This window comes from Pimephales promelas, chromosome 15 (genome assembly GCF_988280905.1).
Source record: "Pimephales promelas chromosome 15, fPimPro1.hap1.1, whole genome shotgun sequence".
NCBI classification, from domain to species: domain Eukaryota; kingdom Metazoa; phylum Chordata; class Actinopteri; order Cypriniformes; family Leuciscidae; genus Pimephales; species Pimephales promelas.
The window spans coordinates 6,686,283-6,708,557 of record NC_142783.1 but is presented as its reverse complement, the minus strand read 5'-3'; the positions used below and the strand labels follow the sequence as shown (position 1 = coordinate 6,708,557).

Here is a 22,275-nt window from a genome sequence, read left to right as displayed (position 1 = left end):
ATGAAAATTAAGTCATTAATTACTCACCCCCATGCTGTTCCAACCCCGTAAGACCTTCGTTCATCTTCGGAACACAAATAAAGATATTTTTGATTGAATCTGAGAGCTAGATCAGTCCTACATAGAATGCCTAAGGGACTGGCTCTTGACGGCCCATAAAGTCATTAAAGAAAAGGTTTAAATATTCCATGTGCCTACAGCGGCTCAATTATAAGTTTATCAAGCGACGAGACGAAAACATAAATAACGACTTTATTCCACTATTCCATTACTTCCTTATGGGCGCATGCGCGAGAACTGAGACGAGGACGTTCTCATTCGTCTACTTCTTGTTACCGGCTGCTCACCGCTTAGGAGTTTTACCGCCATCTACCGTATAAAATGATGATCCATATATAAGGCGCTCCGGATTATAAGGAACACTGTCGTTTTTTGAGAAGATTAAAGGCTTTTAAGTGCACCTTATAGTGCGGAAAATACGCAAATAGAAAAGCGTATGTACAGCGCACATCTTCCTCTGCTTGTAAACAGAAAGTTTTGCGCTTCCAGCTATATCAGCACATCATCTTATACGGTAGGGGGCGGTAAAACTCCTAAGCGGTGAGCAGCCGGTAACAAGAAGTAGACGAATGAGAACGTCCTCGTCTCAGTTCTCGAGCATGCGCCCATAAGGAAGTAATGGAATAGTGGAATAAAGTCGTTATTTATGTTTTTTTCGCACAAAAAGTAGTCTCGTCGCTTGATAAACTTATAATTGAGCCGCTGTAGGCACATGAAATATTTAAACCTTTTCTTTAATGACTTTATGGGCCGTCAAGAGCCAGTCCCTTAGGCAGTCTATGTAGGACTGATCTAGCTCTCAGATTCAATCAAAAATATCTTTATTTGTGTTCCGAAGATGAACGAAGGTCTTACGGGGTTGGTACAGCATGGGGGTGAGTAATTAATGACTTAATTTTCATTTTTGGGTGAACTAACCCTTTAAAGGTCAAATGGGAACCATTTCTGACCCATAAGCGAAGAAAGAAAAAGAACTTCACTCGAGTATATTAGGCCTTAAGAATCAACGTCTTATCAATCAATCAATGTGGGAAAGAGCAGCTTTACAAGTGGGTGAATAAATGACTGAATTTATTTCGAGATGTACGATTTATTTAAAAAACTTCTCTGAAATGTTGTACCTGCGATCCCATGAGTTCATGCCGAGGTCGTTGAGGAGAAGTCTGCAGAGGTAAAAGGGGGATTTTGGCTCCTGGTGTGTGGGCTCTCTCTGTGTCTCTGCTCTGATGCTGGGGTCTTCACTCTGCCTCCACATCAGCTCCTCATCCTCTTGCTTCGTCTGTCTGTGGATGGCATCCATGATGAGGCCTTCCATCTCAGGGTTCATGCCCATGGGTGGAGCGGGGGGCTGTGTGAGCCTCAGCTGGGGCTGCGGGAGGCACTCGGGGCTGCTGTGGCCGAGATCTTCCAGTAGCTGGTCCAACACATCCACGCCATCCTCCACTTCCAACTCAGAGGAGCATTTACTGGAGCGGACGGAGCTCTGCTTTTCAGAGAGACCGGCGTCTTGAGATGACTGATCTCTACTGCCACTGGAGCTCAAGCCAGATCCATCCAAAGTGCAGAAGAGAACGCCGCCGTCCCACGAGTACTTTCCCGAGATGTCCCGGACAATGACGCGGACCTCAGAGGAATGATCCCTTGGGTTGGCACTTCCAGTGCTGGAATTATCAGAGGGGATCTGAAGGTACGAGACTAGTGTGCTGTCATTGAAGACGAAGAGCTGTAGATTGGGGCTTTTGAAGACTTCAGAGGAGAGTTCGGAAGACTCTATGTAGGGGTTGTCGTGGTTCTCACTGACCAGGCTGTTTAAAAGAGCAGGGCCGCCGCTGAGAGGATGGTGTCCCAAATGATTGACCAGGTGTGACATTACCATCCGAGCAGTCAGAGGAATCAGCTCCATGCTTCTCCTTTTCTTTTCTGGGATGTCAAACAACTTAAGTTTAGTAAATATGAAATAGAAAATAGAAAAAGTCATAGAAAAAAATATGAATTACAGGTATACTCTAAGGGTTAGTTCACGTGTTTTCAATTTATATTATTTATTTAAAAAGGCTCACTGAAAATGAATAAATATTCAAATAAATGTTTATGAACCCGAGTTAGTCAAAAGGCTAATTCTCCTCAGAACCCATTTTTGCCAGGAAAAAAGTTGCCACATATAATACATTAAGTATAATATTAATATAGTCTCTTTGTGGATGTAATGAACAACATCAGTGTTGGCATTGTTGATCATCAAAAAGCCAATCCCAAAATCCCTATATTTAAATGAATAATAAGATATATGTGTATAATTACCCTCATGTCATTGCAAATACATCATCTTCATTGAGGTTTCGAAGAGGATCACTTCAATGAAGATGATTTCACGAAAATTGAGGGATATCTGTCTTATGATTAAAGGCATGTAACAAAAATGTTGATGCCTCAAAAAGTCCATAAAGGTATCGTAAACATAACATTATAAATCAAGGGCGGCAGTGGCAGTGGAATGGTGGTTCATGTAGGTTGTCTACAAACAGGGAAGGTTGGTGGTTCAATCCCCGGTTCCACCTGACCAAGTGTCAAGGTGTCCATGAGCAAGACACCTAACCCCAGCTGCTCCCGACGAGCTGGATGGTGCCTTGCATGGCTGATACCGTCGTCGGTGTATGAATGTGTGTGAAAGGGTGAATGTGAGGCAATATGTAAAGCGCTTTGGTGGCCATTAGGTCTATGAAAGCGCTATATAAATGCAGTCCATTTACCATTTACCAACATTCAGGCAAAAATTCAAGTCTTCTAAAGAGACAAGACTGCTTTATATGAAGAATAGATTTAATTGAAGCTTTTATTCACATTTAATCATTGATTTGCTAATTTGCTATAAAATGAAGCTCAAGCCTAATTGCTTGATATTCGAGACCAGACTTCATCGGTTCTTGTGCCTCTGTTGATCATATTTGATGCATCCATATGATCTACAGTGGGGCCAACAAGTATTTAGTCAGCCACTGATTGTGCAAGTTCTCCTACTTAGAATGATGAGAGAGGTCTGTAATTTTCATCATAGGTACACTTCAACTATGAGAGACAAAAAAAAAAAAAAAAAACTGGAAATCACATTGTATGATTTTTAAAGAATTTATTTGTAACTTATGGTGGAAAATAAGTATTTGGCCAATAACAAAAGTTCAACTCAATACTTTGTAACCTAACCTTTGTTGGCAATGACAGAGGTCAAATGTTTCCGGTAAGTCTTCACCAGGTTTGCACACACTGTAGCTGGTATTTTGGCCCATTCCTCCATGCAGATCTCCTCTAGAGCAGTGATGTTTGGGGACTGTTGCTGGGCAACACAGACTTTCAACTCCCTCCACAAATTTTCTATGAGGTTGAGGTCTGGAGACTGGCTAGGCCACTCCTTCGTCACCCGGGCGGTGTGTTTGGGATCATTGTCATGCTGGAAGATCCAGCCACGTTTCATCTTCAAGGCTCTCACTGATGAAAGGAGGTTTTGGATGAAAATCTCACAATACATGGCCCAGTTCATTCTTCCCTCAACACGGATCAGTTTTCCTGTCCCCTTTGCAGAAAAACAGCCCCAAAGTATGATGTTTCCTCCCCCATGCTTCACAGTAGGTATGGTGTTCTTGGGACGCAACTCTGCATTCTTCTTACTCCAAACACGACGAGTTGATTTCCTACCAAAACGTTCCATTTTGGTTTCATCTGACCACATGATGTTCTCCCAATCCTCTTTTGGATCATCCATATGCTCTCTGGCAACCTTCAGACGGGCCTGGACATGTACTGGCTCAAGCAGGGGGACACGCCAGGCACTGCAGGATTAGAGTCCCTCTCGGTGTAGTGTGTTACTTATGGTAGCCTTTGTTACTTTGGTCCCAGCTCTCTGCAAGTCATTCATCAGGTCCCTCCGTGTAGTTCAGGGATTTTTGCTCACCGTTCTCATGATCATTTTGACCCCACCGGATGAAATCTTGCGTGGAGCCCCAGATCGAGGGAGATTATCAGTGGTCTTGTATGTCTTCTATTTTCTTACAATTGCTCCCACAGCTGATTTTTTTTCACACCAAAGCTGCTTGCCTATTGTAGATTCCCTCTTCCCAGCGTAGTGCAGGTCTACAATTGTCTTCCTGGTGTCCTTCGACAGCTCTTTGGTCTTGGCCATGGTTGAGTTTGGAGTGTGACTGTTTGAGGCGGTGGACAGGTGTCTTTTATACAGATAACGGGTTCTAACAGGTGCCAATAATAGAGGTAACACGTGAAGGACAGAAGAGCTTCTTAAAAAAGTAATTATGAGTCTTTGAGAGCCAGAAATCTTGCTGGTTTGTGGGTGACCAGACACTTATTTTTCACCATAATTTACAAATAAATTCTTTAAAAATCCTACATGTGATTTCCTGGATTTTTTTTCTTCTCATTTTGTCTTTCATAGTTAACGTGTACATATGATGAAAATTACAGACCTCTCTCATTATTCTAAGTAGGAGAACTTGCACAATCAGTGGCTGACAAAATACTTTTTGGCCCCACTGTATATATGTGTTCATCATTTAAAGTGAGTGTTTTTTCAGAAGACTTGGATTAAACTGCTTGATTTGTATAGATTGCTTTTATGATGCCTATTGGAAAAGTCAACGTTTTTGGTGGACTTTAATGGAAGAACAGAAATCTCAGGTCTCATTAAAAGGATCTTCATTTGAGTTTCCAAGAAAAACGAAAGTCATAAGGGTTTGTCACAACATGAGGGTAGGTAATTAATAAAAGTAATTTTTATTTTTTGGGTGAACTAACCCTTTGCATGAAAAAAAAAAAAGTAATCCCCATCACTGTTATTTAGAAAACTGCCCATCACCCTCTTATATTACATGGCTCTCTGGGATATGTGATTCTGATGCGGTATTCTGTTGGTGAACTGACCATCCAGGCCAGCTAGGTGGCCATTATTTGGCAATTTTGAGGTTTGCTGTAATTTGGCCATTTTAACCATTTTTTATTTATTCATCTCACAGACTTTTCCATAGCACAGCCCTGATAATGTACAGTCATCACCACAAATGATCACAGATCTCTGTAGTACCCGATTCTGATTTGATGTATGACTAACTTTTTGGAGTCCTGATCACCCCGTCAGAATTTATTTGGCAATAGTGATTGGCTGACTGTTTTTTCCCTTACTTATCTTTCTCAAAAGCTAGCTGGCATACTGCTTTTAGCTGTCATGACCAATGGAGGCAGTTTTCCCACATTTGCACCATCTATACGGGTGTCCACATAGACACCTTTAAAATATCTTTTCAGTCTCCTAAAACAGACTCAAAGAGCTGCACTAATGAGCATCACACCTTTCGTGATAAGTGAATAGGGCTCTGCAAGCACTATGAATTAAAGTCCTCTGAATGCTGAACACCTCTCAAAGTGAGAAATCTAGTGTTGTCATTAGTGGATATTAAGATTAGGATGAGAGAGAGAGAGGAGGGGGAAAAACGAAGTGCTCACATTGTGACAGTGCTATCAATACCATCATCCCCATCAAAGTGGAAAAAGCTCTTTGCAAAGACGAGCAAGTTGCATTAGGGATGCACAGAGCTTTGAAGTGAACTAATCAATATGAGCTAGGTACTGGGATATTGCTTATGAGTTGCTCTTTGGCTGAGGTTGTTTGTTTTTTCGTGTGCAGAGATATAAAAGGCATGTCAATGGATGGAGATGTTAGTGTTGCAAAAGCCAGCAGTCTTTTTCTTCCTCTACTCTGTTGATATAAATGTACTGTCATAAAAGGCATCCCTGTTGGAAGAGGAAAGATCCCCCCACACCCCACCCCAACAAAAAACAGATGACATTTGATGACATGCCAAGGTAGAGAACACACAAGAAATGTTGCCTAATGGATAAAGCAAGGTCGGGAAAAAAAAATGATTTCTTTAATAATTGGCATAAATGGGCTTGCTTTGAGTGGATGAGGGAACTAATGCATACCTCTTTAAAATTCTATTTCATTTCACATTGTGCTACATTTGCTCTAATATGATTCACGAGAGCTCAGTATAAACTCAAAAGACAAATTTAAAAACATCCCTTTTTTAAGGGAGATGCAGAGGTTTCACAATTTATGCTGGAAAAGTTGACATCATAAATTTTATAAATTTGCCTTTACTTTTCAGACATTAAAAATTAATTTGTGTTGATATGTAGCAAAAATTTTTAAATTTTATGTAACAAATAATAAAATTTAAAAATTTTTAAATTTTATGTAACAAATAATAAAATTAAAAAATATGGTTAAATCTCACAAAATATTTTTTACTGACCATTAGTAATAAATTCAGTATCGACAAATGCACTTAGGAAAAGGGGGGGGAAAAAAATGCTAATTTTTTTCTTCTTCTGGTTTTGGGGTGAGCAATGACCCAGAAGAGTTTTCAAAGGATTTCCCTAAACACGTTGTAGATAACAAAACACAATAGCAATACGATTAATTGGAAGCACAACAGGAAATCCTTACCTTCAGCCACGGTGAGGAGATTTCCAAAGTCCCCCATGACATTGTGTATGGGGGGTGGTTCGAAGCTCTTGACATTGCCAAGAGCAAGGAAGGGTTCGTAGTCTGTCGACAGATCAGCAAGGCTGAGGAGGTAGTGACTTTGTTGAGTGTGTAGGTTAGACCCTGATACACAAGTGTGCAGCACCTAAGACAGCAGAACAGTGAATTTAGTATAGCAGTGATCAGGGGCGGAGTGGGACCAAAAAATCTACCGGGAAATTTCGTAGACCACCGGCCCTCGTCGCCGGCACGATTAGCCAATAGCATTTACAGTTTTACTGATTTAAAGCAAACTTTGTTGTACTAGTATGCTGGAGTAAAGTTCATAAATGGTCGTTCTTTCCCATAGTACTTTCTAAAAGTAGTTGGGTGGACTCTGTGCCTCTAGGGGGGTTCGGGGGCAAGAAAATTTTGGACATTTTAAGGTTATAATGCATCAATCTCATGCTCTCTGAGAGATCGAAATTAAGACCCATGAACTGCTCGTTGAACAAAGAAAAAACATTAATTTGTACCAGGACAATAAAGAGGGCTCAAAAATTTTTTTAGTTATGAGAGTCTCAGTTTGCATTACATTATCAATGGTGTTTTAGGATGCCAAACAATTATTATAATAATGTAATAATGATTTATAATTATTCCTATGACGTACTGTAAAATCCATTTATAGCCTATAAATGTGTAAATGAAAATGAGTATTTCAAAAGTATATTTTAACCTACATTACACTATAATATAGGGAAATTAAAATACTTTTGTCCTAATTTCTTCACTTGCAAGAAATAAACCCTTGAGCTTTTATTTAGCCAGATGATCGCGAGAGCAAAGTAATCACGCAGAACAAACTGGATGCTATTCTAATGTCAGTTATTATAATGGCGCAACGCCATATGGTTTCAATTTTAGTTCGTTGGCAAAATATAACATAAAATATAAAATTAGGTTTTACATTTTACATCTTTACATATCTGTGTTGGGAAAAGGGAGAAGAGAGAGTTCGGCAAGGCGGATTCGAACTCGCGTTCAGCGCATCAAAAAGCTGCATTCAAAAACACTTCACGCCCTACGACCTACGCCACTGAAGCTGTTCTATGACGGGTGTCGTTTTGCTATAAAGACAGGCATTTAGTGCAAATATATGCTCCGTTATGAAAAAATGTAAAAAAAAAAAAAAAAAAAAATTGTTTTCTTCCCTTAGCTTGGGCCATGGCGAACTTCCAATAAATACATTTTATCAGACCGGGCCGGCCCACCGGGAAAACTCCCGACTCTCCCGATTGCCACTCCGCTACTGGCAGCTACAAATAAGTTGATAACTGATAAGCTACAAAAAAAATGACTAAATACTAAAAAAAAGTTTTACGGTCCTAATACAGAACCCTGGGGAACACCTTCAGAAAAAAAGTGAGATTACAAGAATTATTTGTTAAATAATGAGCAGCTTTCTCGTTGTTCTGTTGTTACAAAAGCACAATGCAATGAATAAGGTACTACATTAAAATCTAATGAGATGTATCAACAACTCAGTCATGAAGATGTTCTTCTTGGCACACCACTGAGATGCACTAAAAAGAAATCTTTAATAGATTGAAACATTGTTGTTACACCCAGGCGGTGTGGTTGAGTGCTGCAAGGCCACCATATGGAGATGGGACGATATTTACAATGCTAAGCCAGGAAACCCAAAGAGAGGGGCTTTATGGGCTAATAATCTTTTTCTCCTGTGATATGGGAGTGTATCGATGTGCAGAAACAGATGGTCATGGCTCTATTGGCTGGAGAAGATAAGACACGGTCCAGCACAGTTTATCATAGTGCCTGAACAGGTTTGCTCTGTTTGATTTAATTAAGGCTTTATCCCTTGGCTCATTCTCAAACACCACACACTGACGCAGCAAACAATGACAATATAAGCTACATAAACATGATCTGATATACATTCATGTTGTAAAAATACCCCAAAATAAATAAAACCGCAGAGCTTTGATTTGACACATAATCACCACCATAGAGCTATTAGTGCCATCTGGTTCAACCGGAAACTGCTGATATATCAGAGATACAGGTCATCCAAAATGAACTATCAATGTATATCAGTAAAAGTGAAAATCAAGAGTAAATCAGTGATAACTATTGGATTAGAAAAAATTGAAAATTATTCTGGTTGATTTCTGTTTAATACCATAAAGCTCTTTTAAAACAATCTGTATTGTAAACTCTATGAATACGGTGACTTGAGTTGACTAAGGTACAACCCACTGCATTATATCCCTCACATACTGATTGCTGAGAGCTGCGATACCTCGGCCATAAACTGATTGCTTTTCCTGTTAGATAGTAGTAGAAAATCAAACCGACTAAGTATAACGCCGTCACCTAGTGATAAGAGGAGAGAGGAAGAAATAAATTGAGGAAAATTTAGCACCCAAAGTATTAAATGGCATTCGCTGGTTCTGAGGATTCATTGTGATTTCATCAGTTTATACATTTACTAAGTGGCACTTCTCAAACTGTGCAGCATAAACGAGCCAAGACTCCATAACCTTAAAGGACATTTATCATCAATTATTATTTGAGTAGTACTATAAGCACGAGATGCTAATCATTATTTCTTGCTCTTAATTGAGACGAGGCACTCGAAAACAAGAGTATTGATGTGCTGTCCTGGCGAGGGTTATGTACATGTGCTCGTGTTAGATGCTATTCAGCTCTGAAAGATGGGAGATTAAAGTACTCCCACTGAGCATATAATAACTAGCAGAAAATGATTAACAGTCAAACGAGTGCAGAGGAAAACAAAGGACATTTATTCTTCCCCTTTTCCCCTTTGCAGCAGGTGCATTTTCTCTCATATGATGATGAACTGAATTCTTGAGTTTGGCATTCATTGGCGAGCTTATCAGTCCAACAATGAGACATTTAAATAATTCGGCCATTTTTTTTCTGGGAGCATGACATCTGCACAAAGGTCCGTGTCTGTCTGCATCTGCACAACAGCCCGGGACTAATATCTCATTTATTCTGTGCCCCTCAATGCCCTCTCATTAGCGTCTGATGACTAAATATGAGCTGCGAGGGACCAATGCATTTATAATAGAACATAACGCACGCACACACGCACACTGGAAGATTTCTGCTTTAATTTCAAGTAACAAACTAGAGTAACAGTCACTCTACAGCTGCACGATTCATTGAAATAAAACCGAAATTGCAATATGGCTTAGTGTATTTATTAAATCGCAAAGGCTGTGATTTAATTAAATAATATACTGTGTGTGCTGTGTGTTTAAGCACAAGCATGGCACTGTATTTTTACACATGAGCAGCTCATGATCGGTCTAGCCTGGGTTTCCCATACTGCCTTGCAACAGCGCGATTTTACTCTGGATAGCATGGACCAAACTTTCGCCCCATCTAGGGAACCAATCACAGAACGGGGAGGGAGCAGCAAGACGATGACGTCATCAGGGTTTCCCCAGGTTTGATCAGCCCAAATTTAAGACCACTTTAATGAAAACTAAGACCTACATCGCACCCATTATGTAGCCATAAAACACCAGATCAAATCCCAATAATGACTATTACTGATGAATGTTTTAATTAAAAATACATTTATTATAAATGCAATTTATAATGTATTTATAATTTATAATTATATATATTTTTTTGTACATTTGAAAAGGGTAGACTATTTAGTCAAGAGCAGTGAGTAATTTATTTGTCCTTGACAATTGGTATTTGGTGAACATGAAAACACAGTAACAGGTTTATTAAAGTGCTGCCCCTTTAAGACCGAACGCACGGCCCTATTTGAACATGGCTAACTGCCTTCACTTGAGATGTAACTGACTTTTGTTTACTAGGATACTCGCCAAGACGGCCGTTTTTACATAATTTTGTCTGAATTTGTCCGTACAAGCGCAAGACAATTTTCAGCAACGTTATTCACGCGCTGAGGCGCTGGTTTGCACGGGCGCGCGCTTTGGATGTTTGCGTTCATGGAACTTCTTGACCTGCACACGTCCAGGAATAATGTAGGGAACCACTTGTTATACATAAATCAGGTAACAGGTCATGTTACTTACATATTATACGACTTAGTTATCATCCAAATAACATGTGCTGAGAGAACGATCAGGATTCAACAGAAGTGTGCGCGTGCGATCTCTCTCCCTCTCTCTCAGCAGTTAACGTTAATAATAAGCTAGATGATTCGTTGACATCCGACTGAACTACAAACATTCCACTGATCTCAGTTTGAAGGGATGTGCTCGACCAGCTCGCGCGTCTGTGCTGCTGCGTGCTCAATCCACTGCGCGTTTCAGTGCTCGCGCACCACCGCTAAGTTATGTTACTATATTGCATTTAATATTCCACGAATAAGACACATTTACTTCATAGACAGCCTTATTTTTTTGGAAGAAAATGGAAACTCGTATATTAAGGCGGTGATGAAAAATTTACTACCAAGTGAAATTGCATTGCATTTTCTACTTTTACTACCTTTCAAGGACCGTAATTTTGGTAGCCTAGATTCTATTTACTACCGCGCGGAAACCCTGTTATGAAATTTAAGACCTTCGTTAAAAAAATTAAGACTTGGACAACGGAATTTAAGACTTTTTAAGGCCTTAATTTAGAAACATGAAATTTAAGACCTTTTTAAGACATTTAAGACCCCGCGGCTACCCTGGTCATGGATGACGGAAGACACATAAACCTCTGACCCATCGTCTTCTTCCTCGTCTAATTTCTGTCGCTCAACATACGCCATCTGGTATAATTGAAACGATTGGCTATGAGCTACGTGCCGGCGCATTTGATAGACATTCTTAGCACCCAATAAACGGCTCTGAATTCGTAAACAACGCCTCAAATACGAGAAAATGAACATGTGGTTCCCAGAGGTCTGACGTAAGCCAGGCTATGATCTGTCACTGTGATGTTCACAGTAAGTGCCAACCATCTTCCTATACATGTAACGAGAAGCGTTCGTCAAAAAAAGACAAGCGTTAAAAGGTTCTAAAAAAAAAAAAAGGTTTTTATGTTTATTTATTAGGGGTGTAACGATACCCTCATGTTATGATTCGATACGATACTGATCTCACAATATAATATTATTGCGATTCTCCAAGACATATGATAAAAGGTTAACAAAAAATGTACTGTTGATTAAAGGGATACTCCACTTTTTTTGGAAATAGGCTCATTTTACAACTCCCCTAGAGTTAAACAGTTGAGTTTTACCGTTTTCGAATCCATTCAGCCGATTTTCTGATATTTAGAAAAATTTCAGTAACCAGAGAGTTTCTGGTCTCATTGACTTCCACAGTAGGAAAAAAATATACTATAGAAGTCAATGAGACCAGAAATTGTCTGGTTACTGATATTGTTCTAAATATCGGAAAATCGGCTGAATGGATTCGAAAACGGTAAAACTCAATTGTTTAACCCTGACGGAGTTGTAAAATGAGCCTATTTCCAAAAAAAAGTGGAGTATCCCTTTAAAATGCTAAGTTTGGCATTACATTGTGGGTGTAAATGAATAGGCTTGGACAATAGTGGCACCCGAATAAAAATAATGATTCCGAAGTTGAAAATACAGAATTATTTTAGATGAATATGCATGCACACTGTCACTGACTAAATATACAGTATTTAAAATAACGTAGGCCACTTTTTAATGGTAACATCAGACATTTGGCATTATCAGGACCCACAAATATTCCCCCATTGCATTACTTATTCTATATTATATTCAACATTATATAGTAGTTTGTTAATAAGGCATTTCTGATGCATGTTCCAAAAAGTAATAGCCAACATTGCAGCATTGTCTTTTGTTGGGTCACATTTTGTGACGTCAGGGTCCTGATTTTGGTTTGTTTAGATGTCTTTGGTCAGTGTTGCTGCACCATAGTTCCTTTGGAAGTGGACAGAGACCCAACAGGGTTCAGATTGGCAGCGTTCACACTTATTCAAATGAACCGCACTATCAGAGCAATCACACCAGAGTTTGTTTTAATTGAACCGAAGGGCCGTTCACACAAAGAATTATAACTATAAAGATAACTATAATGATAAATATATTTGAGTCCACACCAATGATGTTTTCATCAGTGATGACGATAACGAAATGATTTTGTTGGCGCACCGTTTTTTTATGACAATAACGTGGCGATGACTAGCTAAAAAGCGCTATATAAATATATTTGACTTGACTTGACTTAAAAACAGCTCTAAGGTGACTAAAACATGAAGAGACGTTTTCGGGATTTCGTTGACGAGACGGAACGAAAATTATTATAAGTCTGACGATCACAATGTATGTAATTTCTGCCTGTTTTGGATGTAATTTCTACCCGGCTGTCGCGCGCGCACCAGATTCCAGCACAGGTTTTATCGTAGTATTTGTATCAAGTCAAGTCAATGGAGTCGAACAAAAACTATTGTAGGTTAAAACCTGTTGGAAAGCATATTTTGCAGCGATGTCTGTGTGAGCATATCAGTGAACATCCCTGACCACTCGGTGAGTTTGACGTCTTTGTAAACTAAAGTTTAATGCGTTTTATGAATGAGTGTGTGGGTGCTAACACACAAACCTAAAATTCTCGGGACAACAGCATTTGTCCAAATTTCAATCTCAACCGTTCTATTTCATCAGAAACGATCTTAAAACAGGGCTTTAAGTGTAAAATACCGAACTAACCAGTTCCAAATATAGTGTTTACAGTATTCATTTTTATGTTCAACACACTCCAAGTGTCATGTTTGTTCCTAACAACCTATGTCCAATGCACCTCAGTATTAGATATTTATTTTATTATTTTGTTTCAGAATGTTTGGAACTTTGCAGTTTGGACAAGTTAAAAATAGACAGGCTTGTATAATGATTGTGTTTACAAATAATATGCATCTTATTGTTGCATACTGCGTTGTTCATTGCACTTCAGCAATTTCTCAAATAAAGCCACAATTGCCAAAGTAAGAATGTTTTTATTTCTGGCGTTTTTGGAGTAAAACATTCCACTGTTACCACTTTATCTGTTTGTAATGTTCTAGTAGCTCAAAGTTTTTTGCTGTTTAAACTTTAACCCATTCCTTTATTACTGTGATAACTGGTGAAAATCACATTTAATATTCAGGGGTAAAACTATAACTTGAAATATGGGGATTAAAGGTTTCTGCCCAATGTGACAATGAAGTACAGCTTGGCAATGGCAGCACTGCATCTCCATCAATGATAAGGTCTAGTTTGTAATGCAAAGGTTTTAAGGTTAGCTTGTTTTATGAATTGCAACACTTGATAAACCTGTCAAACCTAAACCCATTTCCAGTACTTTTTAACCTAAATTAATTTGTTAAAGACTACTTTTTTTTTCCCTTTTACTACAACTTGACTAAAACCTTTTGGTGTTTTCGTCGACTAAAACTTGACTAAAACCTTTTTGTGTTTTCGTCGACTAAAACTTGACTAAAACTATTAAGTTTATAAGTGACTAAAATGTGACTAAAACTAAAAAGCATTTTTGTCCAAAAGACTAAGACTAAAACTAAAATGGCTGCCAAAAACAACACTGGTCCACACCAAGGAACTGGTCTGTTTATTCTAAGCTCGCGTGCTACAGTTTCAAAGTGTGTAAAATGTTATTGAACATGCTATGTTTTGAGTGAAACTAGTGAAATCAAATAATCTAACAGTGAATTTAGCTGATGTAGTCAATATAGTGGAATAAAAACAACAACTAGTCTTTTTGAACGATTGTTTTCCATATCCATTTTCTTTAAAAGGGGCTTGACTTGTCAAACAATGGTGGATTTTTCTGGACCTCGGTGATTAACTTCTCCACAACGTCGTCTGACATTTTAAATGTGTGAGCCATTATCATTAGCAAACCTAGATTTGATTTTTTTTTAAATTGTGATTTTTATCAAGAAAAAAAAAATCGTAATAAGATTTTTTCCCTAAATTGTGCAGCCCTATTTCCTTAATACAAGTTCGCGAGGCCTGTACCCACCCTGTAAATGTAGTCGAGTAGCGGGGCTTTCTGTGAGGTGGGGTCATCCAGCACAGGCATAGTGATGGGCTCCAGGAGGATGGAGAGAGGTACGGCCATGCACCAGTCCAGCAGGCACAGCAGTAGAGACACCATTAACTAGAGCACACGGAGAGCGCATTCATTTAGCACACTCATGACACCGCTACACAATAATCAATAAACATGCCAAAGACAAGCTGTTAGGACGGATGAAACGCCAAGCACGGAGACAGAATAACCGGGAGCTGATCATTCTGAATTCCCATGTCCAACACTGCTTACACAAACAGAGATCTAAATAAAAACTCCCTTCTGCTTTGCTTACCTTTTTATCTGCCTCAACTGTTGAGTGTTCAGCACTGGGCAGAAGAAACGCTATGGTTGCTACAAAAATCTACAACAGAGGAAAAGCAGAGATTAATCAGGTGTCACATGCACAAGACCACAACAGATGCATCATGCAGATGAAGATGCTTCATACCTCAATGATTCTTTTGGGAAGGGACGGCTCCAGTCTCTGTAAGTGCTGCCAGTGAGAAATCAGCAGCTGAAAGATGTCACAGGCCACATTTGCCACCACCTTATTTCCAAACTAAGAGACAGAATCACATTCACGCTCACGTTACTAGATGAAAAAAATGATAATAGAAATGACTGTTTTTCACGAAATGAACATGAACAGGAAGAAACATATTGAATAATAATAATATTACTTAGAGTAGTGTTGTCAAAAAACTCGGTACTAAAAGTCGGTACTAAAAAAAAAAAATGTTACGGTACCAGCTTTTCTAGGTACCGAGTACCAGGTTAATCCAGTTCTAGACGCGCTGTCTGAAAGGTGCACAGTTGCGTCCTCTTCATAACGCTGATATGGCTCTCTCTCTCTGAATCCACTTGTTGACACGAAAGGAGTAAAGAGCCACAAATGGAAATATTTTGGATTAGGCTAATGTCACGTTGCCATAAGAGGCCGATTACATGCAAATTCGCAATTTCAAATATAGGCGCGAGGCAAGCGCGCTCATAATAAAAACTCGTTGCATAGCAACGACAGACGCCACGTGAGAGCAAGCGCTTTGGAAAGAATAAGCACGCGCAAAAATATAATAAAAAAAAAAACACGCGCGATATGTGAACGGCCTCTAAAGTGCTTTCGGGGTAGTTTTACAAGTACATGAGCACAGTAGTATCCAACCGACACCAGAGTACTGGTATTAGTATCGATGCATCCCTATTTATGTCATTTAATGTCAGTGCCAGTTCTAGGCGTATTCTTGCCTTTATAACTCAGCAGGTTTAAAAAGCCTTTTCAAAATTAAATATGAATGCAGTTTTAGATTAAATAAAAGTACAGTCAAATCAAATAAAACATGTTTTTTCTCCTGTAGCCTATAGTTAGTACAATAAGATACCATTTATCAACATTAGCTACTTCACATCAACACATTGAGTAAACAATATATTTTTACAACATTAATTAATGTTTGTAAATGTTATTTAATAGAAACACTTGATTGTTCATGTTTGTTCACTTCATTCATTGTGCATTAAATAAATGTTAACGGATTAGAACTTTACGAACAACTTTAAAAATGTGTTAGTGTATACTATTGTTTATTTTAGGTCATTTTATCCAATTTTTTTCTAAAGTGTTTATAATACAAATGTACAGTTTCCATACTTGTAACCGTGATAAACACTTAAATATATGTAAATTTAAACTAAGCTTTGGTACCGAAATTGGTACCGAGAACCGTGAATTTTTACTGGTATTCGTACCGAATACTGAAATTTTGGTACCGTGACAACACTAACTTAGAGTATATGCAGAAATTGATATAAAGCTAAGTAGATGAGGCTTTACCTCTTGTGCTTTTTAAACCTTCTATTTAATCAAACAATCCCCCCCCCCAAAAAAAAAAATGGTTAATACATACATAGCAGCACAATTAACCATACTGAAACATTTCATAATAACATTTCTTGAGCGAATTCAGCTGAACATTCAGATCTGTCTACAAAAGAATAACAGTATAAAATATATTAAAATAGAAAACAGATGCAACAATATTACACAATATTCCTGCTGTAACTGTAGTTTTGATTAAATAAATGTAGCCTTGGTGAGCATCTTGCAAAGCAATACATTTTCTCTTTATAAATGATTTGATAATATTGAAATATCATTTGACTGATTCTTTCAAGTTATGGCTCACTAAAACCACCTGTTCTCAGATCTTAACTCTTTTTTACAAGGTTTTACAGTTATGTCTCCAACGTTTGCCAACACAATTAGGTATTAAAATATTACATGAGATAAATCAAATGGTAAAAGATGACGCTGAAATTGAATATATGGCATAATGCATCTTCATGATTAAAACGCATGCCATTATTTGTGTCATTTCTATGTTTGTTTTTGCTATTTAGCACCATATTATTCTAGAGAAACACTTCTCTGGGAGGATGCCAGGTTAATGGATTCTGTCTGTTGCTCTACCCACAATTCTCTCTTGCTCTGGGCTTCAGTCATGTGGAATCTGAGGCGAGAGAGTGAGTGTTTGCTCAGAGTAATAGAAGAGAAGAAGCCGCACATAAACTCCCAACAGCTCGGCACATGCTTTTAGAGATGGAAACCCTGTTCCTTTCCCAAAGCTTTACTCTGGCCTGACCTGCTGCGTGTCAACATGAACTGGACGTAATTACAGCAGCATGAGGAAGGGAACGTGAAGACGATATTCGGAAGGTCTCGTTTTAGACGTGGTTTTAGATTAAAATAACTATGATTCAAAAAGTCTTTCAAACATTTGGATTTTTATATAATCCATCGATTTATGATAACTTTACATTATGTTATATTGAGGTAACGTTCTAGAAAATTACCTTTGACTAAATCGTTTGCATGTTTAAAAATTTTATTCTATTATCCTTTTAGTTTTTTCCTGGTTTTGGTCTCTTTTCACAACAGCTTTTCAACACAAAAAAGTATTTTAAAACCATGCAATTAATACAAAATAACGCTTAGCGCGTAAATAATTAATGAGGCATGTTAACGTCACACAGGTGGAAATTGGAAATTGAAACTATTTAACCTGATTTCGCTTCGGTTTGCGATCAGATTGGGACAATTTCAGTCCAATGATGCAGTAAGCGAATTAAAGAAAACCAGGCTGATTACATCACAGATGCCAGTTATTGCGTTTTCATTGAATTATCCATTCCAGTGTGTTTAGCTTCAAAACAAAAGCTCTGTCATATTTTGTGATATTTCTGAAGCGCACCTCACACATCCACCGCTGTACAGGTAGATGACACGCAAACTACTGCATAAAGCAAACAAGCGCCTCATGGATGAGGATTGCATGACAAATGTGGTGACATACAGGGGTTGTACAGTAGCCACACGTCAGTCGATTATATTGATGCATAAACAAACTGTGTAAGTGCCCTCTCTGTGCATTTATAGATTATGTATTTTTCATTACACTCTACGTTGTTTTCACACACATTCAGGATAATGTTTTCGTTTGTAGTTTTTCATGTTGCTGTGTTTAGTAATTCCATACTATCCACAAGTTTCCTACGCCCCATGAGGACTTGCGTCAAAAGTGGGCGTGTCTTCCGGTTCAAAGTAAACAAAGCGCGACTTAACATGCTTGACACTCGTTCATTCTACAGTTGACAGTCATTCAAGTTATAGCGATCCAAACTAGCTAACGATGTGGGAACACAACCTCAACGAAATTCAAAAGGGTGAAATAACAGTACCTTTACCCTCCGCAGTAGTTGATTGGGAGTATTATAATAACATTATTAATAATCAATACTCATCAAGGCATGGTGACAGACAGTTGTGTGAGCTGACAAACAATTAAAATAAAAAATACAAACTTAGTCATTGTGCTTTGGAGTTTATTCAAAATTATAAATGAATGTGCTACTTGAATACATTAACTGGCACATTTGGTATTCTGTCAACACAGGCTTTGATACATCAGTTTAGGTGTAACATCAGTAACAAACAGCCAATCACATGCTGAGAGAGTTTATAGAACATTAAGAATTTAAACAAATGTACACAGGAAGATTCGTCGTCTTTTGGGAGGTGATGGAAACTACAGTCGTTGGCAGGATCAGAGACGGGCTCTGGCAGGATCACTCTGATTTCATTTTCGGCTTATGTTCAAAACAATCACGTTTAAGCCACTGAATTAGTTTAGTCCGGTTATATATACAACCGCGAACAGCACATGTTGTCCCTGAGCTCCGTAACGACATCTCTCATAAAGATTTGCGTCTTTAAATAGTAAAATAATTCTCCGAAAAACAGCTAGCCTCTTCGCTAACTAACACAAAATACCATTGGAACGCTACTTCCGCCGCGTCACCGGAAGTTTCACCCACTTTATTTTTTACAGGAGCGCCCCTCGGAAACTTGTGGATACACTATCAATTCTGAAATGTTTTGTTAAGTCATTATAAGTGTCACAAATGGGAGCAAATAATCGCGATTAAAAACTGTAATCTATTGACAGCACTAACATCCCATTTGCCTTAAAAACTGCCTTGCTTCAAGGTTTGGTGTGTTGTGTGTTCAGAGATGCTCTTCTGCTTCAAGGTTTGATGTGTTGTGTGTTCAGAGATGCTCTTCTGATCACTTTGTAAAGAAAGACTACACATCTGCACACACAGCCATTATTTTACTACAGTGCACTCGAGCCAAACACCCATGCCTATATACACAAATTACATAATTATAACTATAATCTATAATTTTCAACTAGAGTTTCATTCTAAGGATGTTAACCTTGACAATACTGTATTATCTTAGTTTGTCTTCTGGGTACATTTCATCTTCACAAAGCCAGAAACATTCACTGTAATGCCAATTTTAGAATGCTCTCCTCTTGATATAAAGTCCCTTTTTACTTCCTTCAAGAAAATTTCAAAACCTTTGAACAAAATTGCTTCAAAAACATGTATTATCCTTGAGTCTGTTCTAAGAAAGCTTACATTTTTCATGATGACATAATGATTTGTGTAATTCGTACCACTTGTGATGACCCTTATCTACCTGTTAATATCTCCATTCATTTGCAAAAAAGAAAAAGCCTAGACTAAACACGTAATATCCAACACATGTGCATGACGTCAGAGTTTTCACAGATTTGCGGGGGTTTAATTGTGGTTTACATGAATACGATAAGTGTGTCATATTCAAAAACTTGAAACCCATTTTCAAAAGTTTGTGTTTTCAGGCCACCAGAACACTGTTGTTGTGTAAATAAACATCAAAATGCTTTTAGTTGAAAACGGTGTTGTGTAAACGGCCCCTTAATGCATTGAGTTTGACTGGACAAAACAAGGCTGAACGTCACAAACATCACACACACGCAAGCACACGAACGCACACACTTTTTAGTGTGTTTTTCAGAGAAATGAGATACAGCAAATGATTAGCTTTACTTTTGTGGATGAATACAAACTTTATACAGTAGTAATACAACTAAAATGGATTAGGAGGACAGACTAAAACCACTTCAGAGTGAAGAACACATCAAACATAATCACCTTCAGTGTGACACCCAGGACGTTGATTGCATCCTTCACCTGATGATGTGTTTCTGTGTGTCTCAGCTCCTCACACACCCATAGCCCCAGACTGCAGATCGCTACACACCTAAAACATGGTTAAAACACACTCAGATTACTGCCAGAAAAGCCATTTATATCATTCACAAGGTAAAACAGATCAGTATGTTGTAATCATATATCTATGGAAGCTTGTTTCTGCCACAGAATAAAACATAAAAGACAACTGTGACTTCTGATGTTAAAATCAGAATTGCGAGATATGAAGTCAGAGTTGCGAGATATGAAGTCACATGTGTGATATAAAATCAGAATTGCGAGATATAAACTCACAATGCGTGTTATAAACTCGCATTATGAGAAATAAACTTTCACTTTTGACTTCTTTTGCCTTTTGTCTTTATTGCAACTTAATATCACACAATTCTGACTTTTATAACTCGCAATTGTGACTTTTTATCACACAATTCCAAGATGTAAACTCGTAATTGTGAGAGAGAAAAAAGTCGCAACCTATTTTTTTCCATTTTTTATTTTGTGGCGGAAACAAGCTTCCATATGCATGGGATTTGAATAGGATCAAAATAAAAAGTCAAAAATTAGTACAAGATCACTGAACACATAAAGCTCAGTTTCCTTGACTGGATCATTATAATAATAGACAGAGGTAAGAAAGTATGTTGTACCTGGCTCCTTCACATGTCTCATTACGTGCAGTCTTCAGAAGAATGTTTACAAGGTAGTCCTACAGACAGAAAGCATGACAAAGACAGTTAATGCCTATACATTTGGAAGCATAATACATCTAATAGAAGGTCCCAGGTTCAGTTTTGTGGCCTAGATAATGTTGGTAAGAATGGGTTTACATATTTGTATGCCTGATGTTACGAGTTCACCCAAAAATGAAACCTCCGTCATAATTTACTAATCCTGTTTTTGTAACTATTTTTGTTTTGTTTTTTTCAATTTTATTACAATGTCAAGTTTAATTTGTAAAGTTCTTTTCACACGTACACAATGTTTCAAACTCACCCAAAAACCTACCCAGCTCCACCCCCTGATCCCTAAACCCACCCCAAAACCTACCCAGCTCCACCCCCTGATCCCTAAACCCACCCCTAAACCTACCCAGCTCCACCCCCTGATCTATAAACCCACCCCAAAACCTACCCAGCTCCACCCTCTGATCCCTAAACCCAGTCCTAAACCTACCCAGCTCCACCCCCTGATCCCTAAACCCACTCCTAAACCTACCCAGCTCCACCCCCTTATCCCTAAACCCACCGCGAAACCTACCCAGCTCCACCCCATGATCCCTACACCCACCCCAAAACCTACCCAGCTCCACCCCCTGATCCCTAAACACACCCCTAAACCTACCCAGCTCCACCCCTTATCTATAAACCCACCCCAAAACCTACACAGCTCCACCCCTGATCCCTAAACCCACCCCTAAACCTACCCAGCTCCACCCCTGATCCCTAAACCCACCCCTAAACCTACCCAGCTCCACCTCTGATCCCTAAACCCACCCCCAAACCTACCCAGCTCCACCTCTGATCCCTAAACCCACCCCTAAACCTACCCAGCTCCACCCCTGATCCCTAAACCCACCCTTAAACCTACCCAGCTCCACCCCTGATCCCTAAACCCACCCCTAAACCTACCCAGCTCCACCTCTGATCCCTAAACCCACCCCTAAACCTACCCAGCTCCACCTCTGATCCCTAAACCCACCCCCAAACCTACCCAACTCCACCCCTGATCCATAAACCCACCCCTAAACCTACCCAACTCCACCCCCTGATCCCTAAACCCACCCCTAAACCTACCCAGCTCCACCCCCTGATCTATAAACCCACCCCAAAACCTACCCAGCTCCACCCCCTGATCTATAAACCCACCCCAAAACCTACCCAGCTCCACCCCTGATCCATAAACCCACCCCTAAACCTACCCAGCTCCACCCCCTGATCTATAAACCCACCCCAAAACCTACCCAGCTCCACCCCCTGATCTATAAACCCACTCCTA

The 22,275-nt window shown here is 39.0% G+C and overlaps 1 protein-coding gene across 5 annotated transcripts in view; it reads right to left on the bottom strand.

Annotated features, from left to right (window-relative positions):
* ralgapa2 (Ral GTPase activating protein catalytic subunit alpha 2) overlaps nucleotides 1-22,275 on the bottom strand; it is a 244,784-nt gene that overhangs the window by 86,697 nt on the left and 135,812 nt on the right. For all 5 annotated transcript variants that reach the window (XM_039651126.2, XM_039651128.2, XM_039651129.2 and 2 more), the window contains 7 exons: nucleotides 20,928-20,986; nucleotides 20,221-20,329; nucleotides 15,131-15,241; nucleotides 14,975-15,043; nucleotides 14,629-14,766; nucleotides 6,572-6,755; nucleotides 1,182-1,980 (listed from right to left, as the gene is read on the bottom strand). In XM_039651126.2, coding sequence (XP_039507060.2) covers nucleotides 1,182-1,980; nucleotides 6,572-6,755; nucleotides 14,629-14,766; nucleotides 14,975-15,043; nucleotides 15,131-15,241; nucleotides 20,221-20,329; nucleotides 20,928-20,986 — 1,469 coding nt within the window. The remainder of the gene's footprint in view (nucleotides 1-1,181; nucleotides 1,981-6,571; nucleotides 6,756-14,628; nucleotides 14,767-14,974; nucleotides 15,044-15,130; nucleotides 15,242-20,220; nucleotides 20,330-20,927; nucleotides 20,987-22,275) is intronic.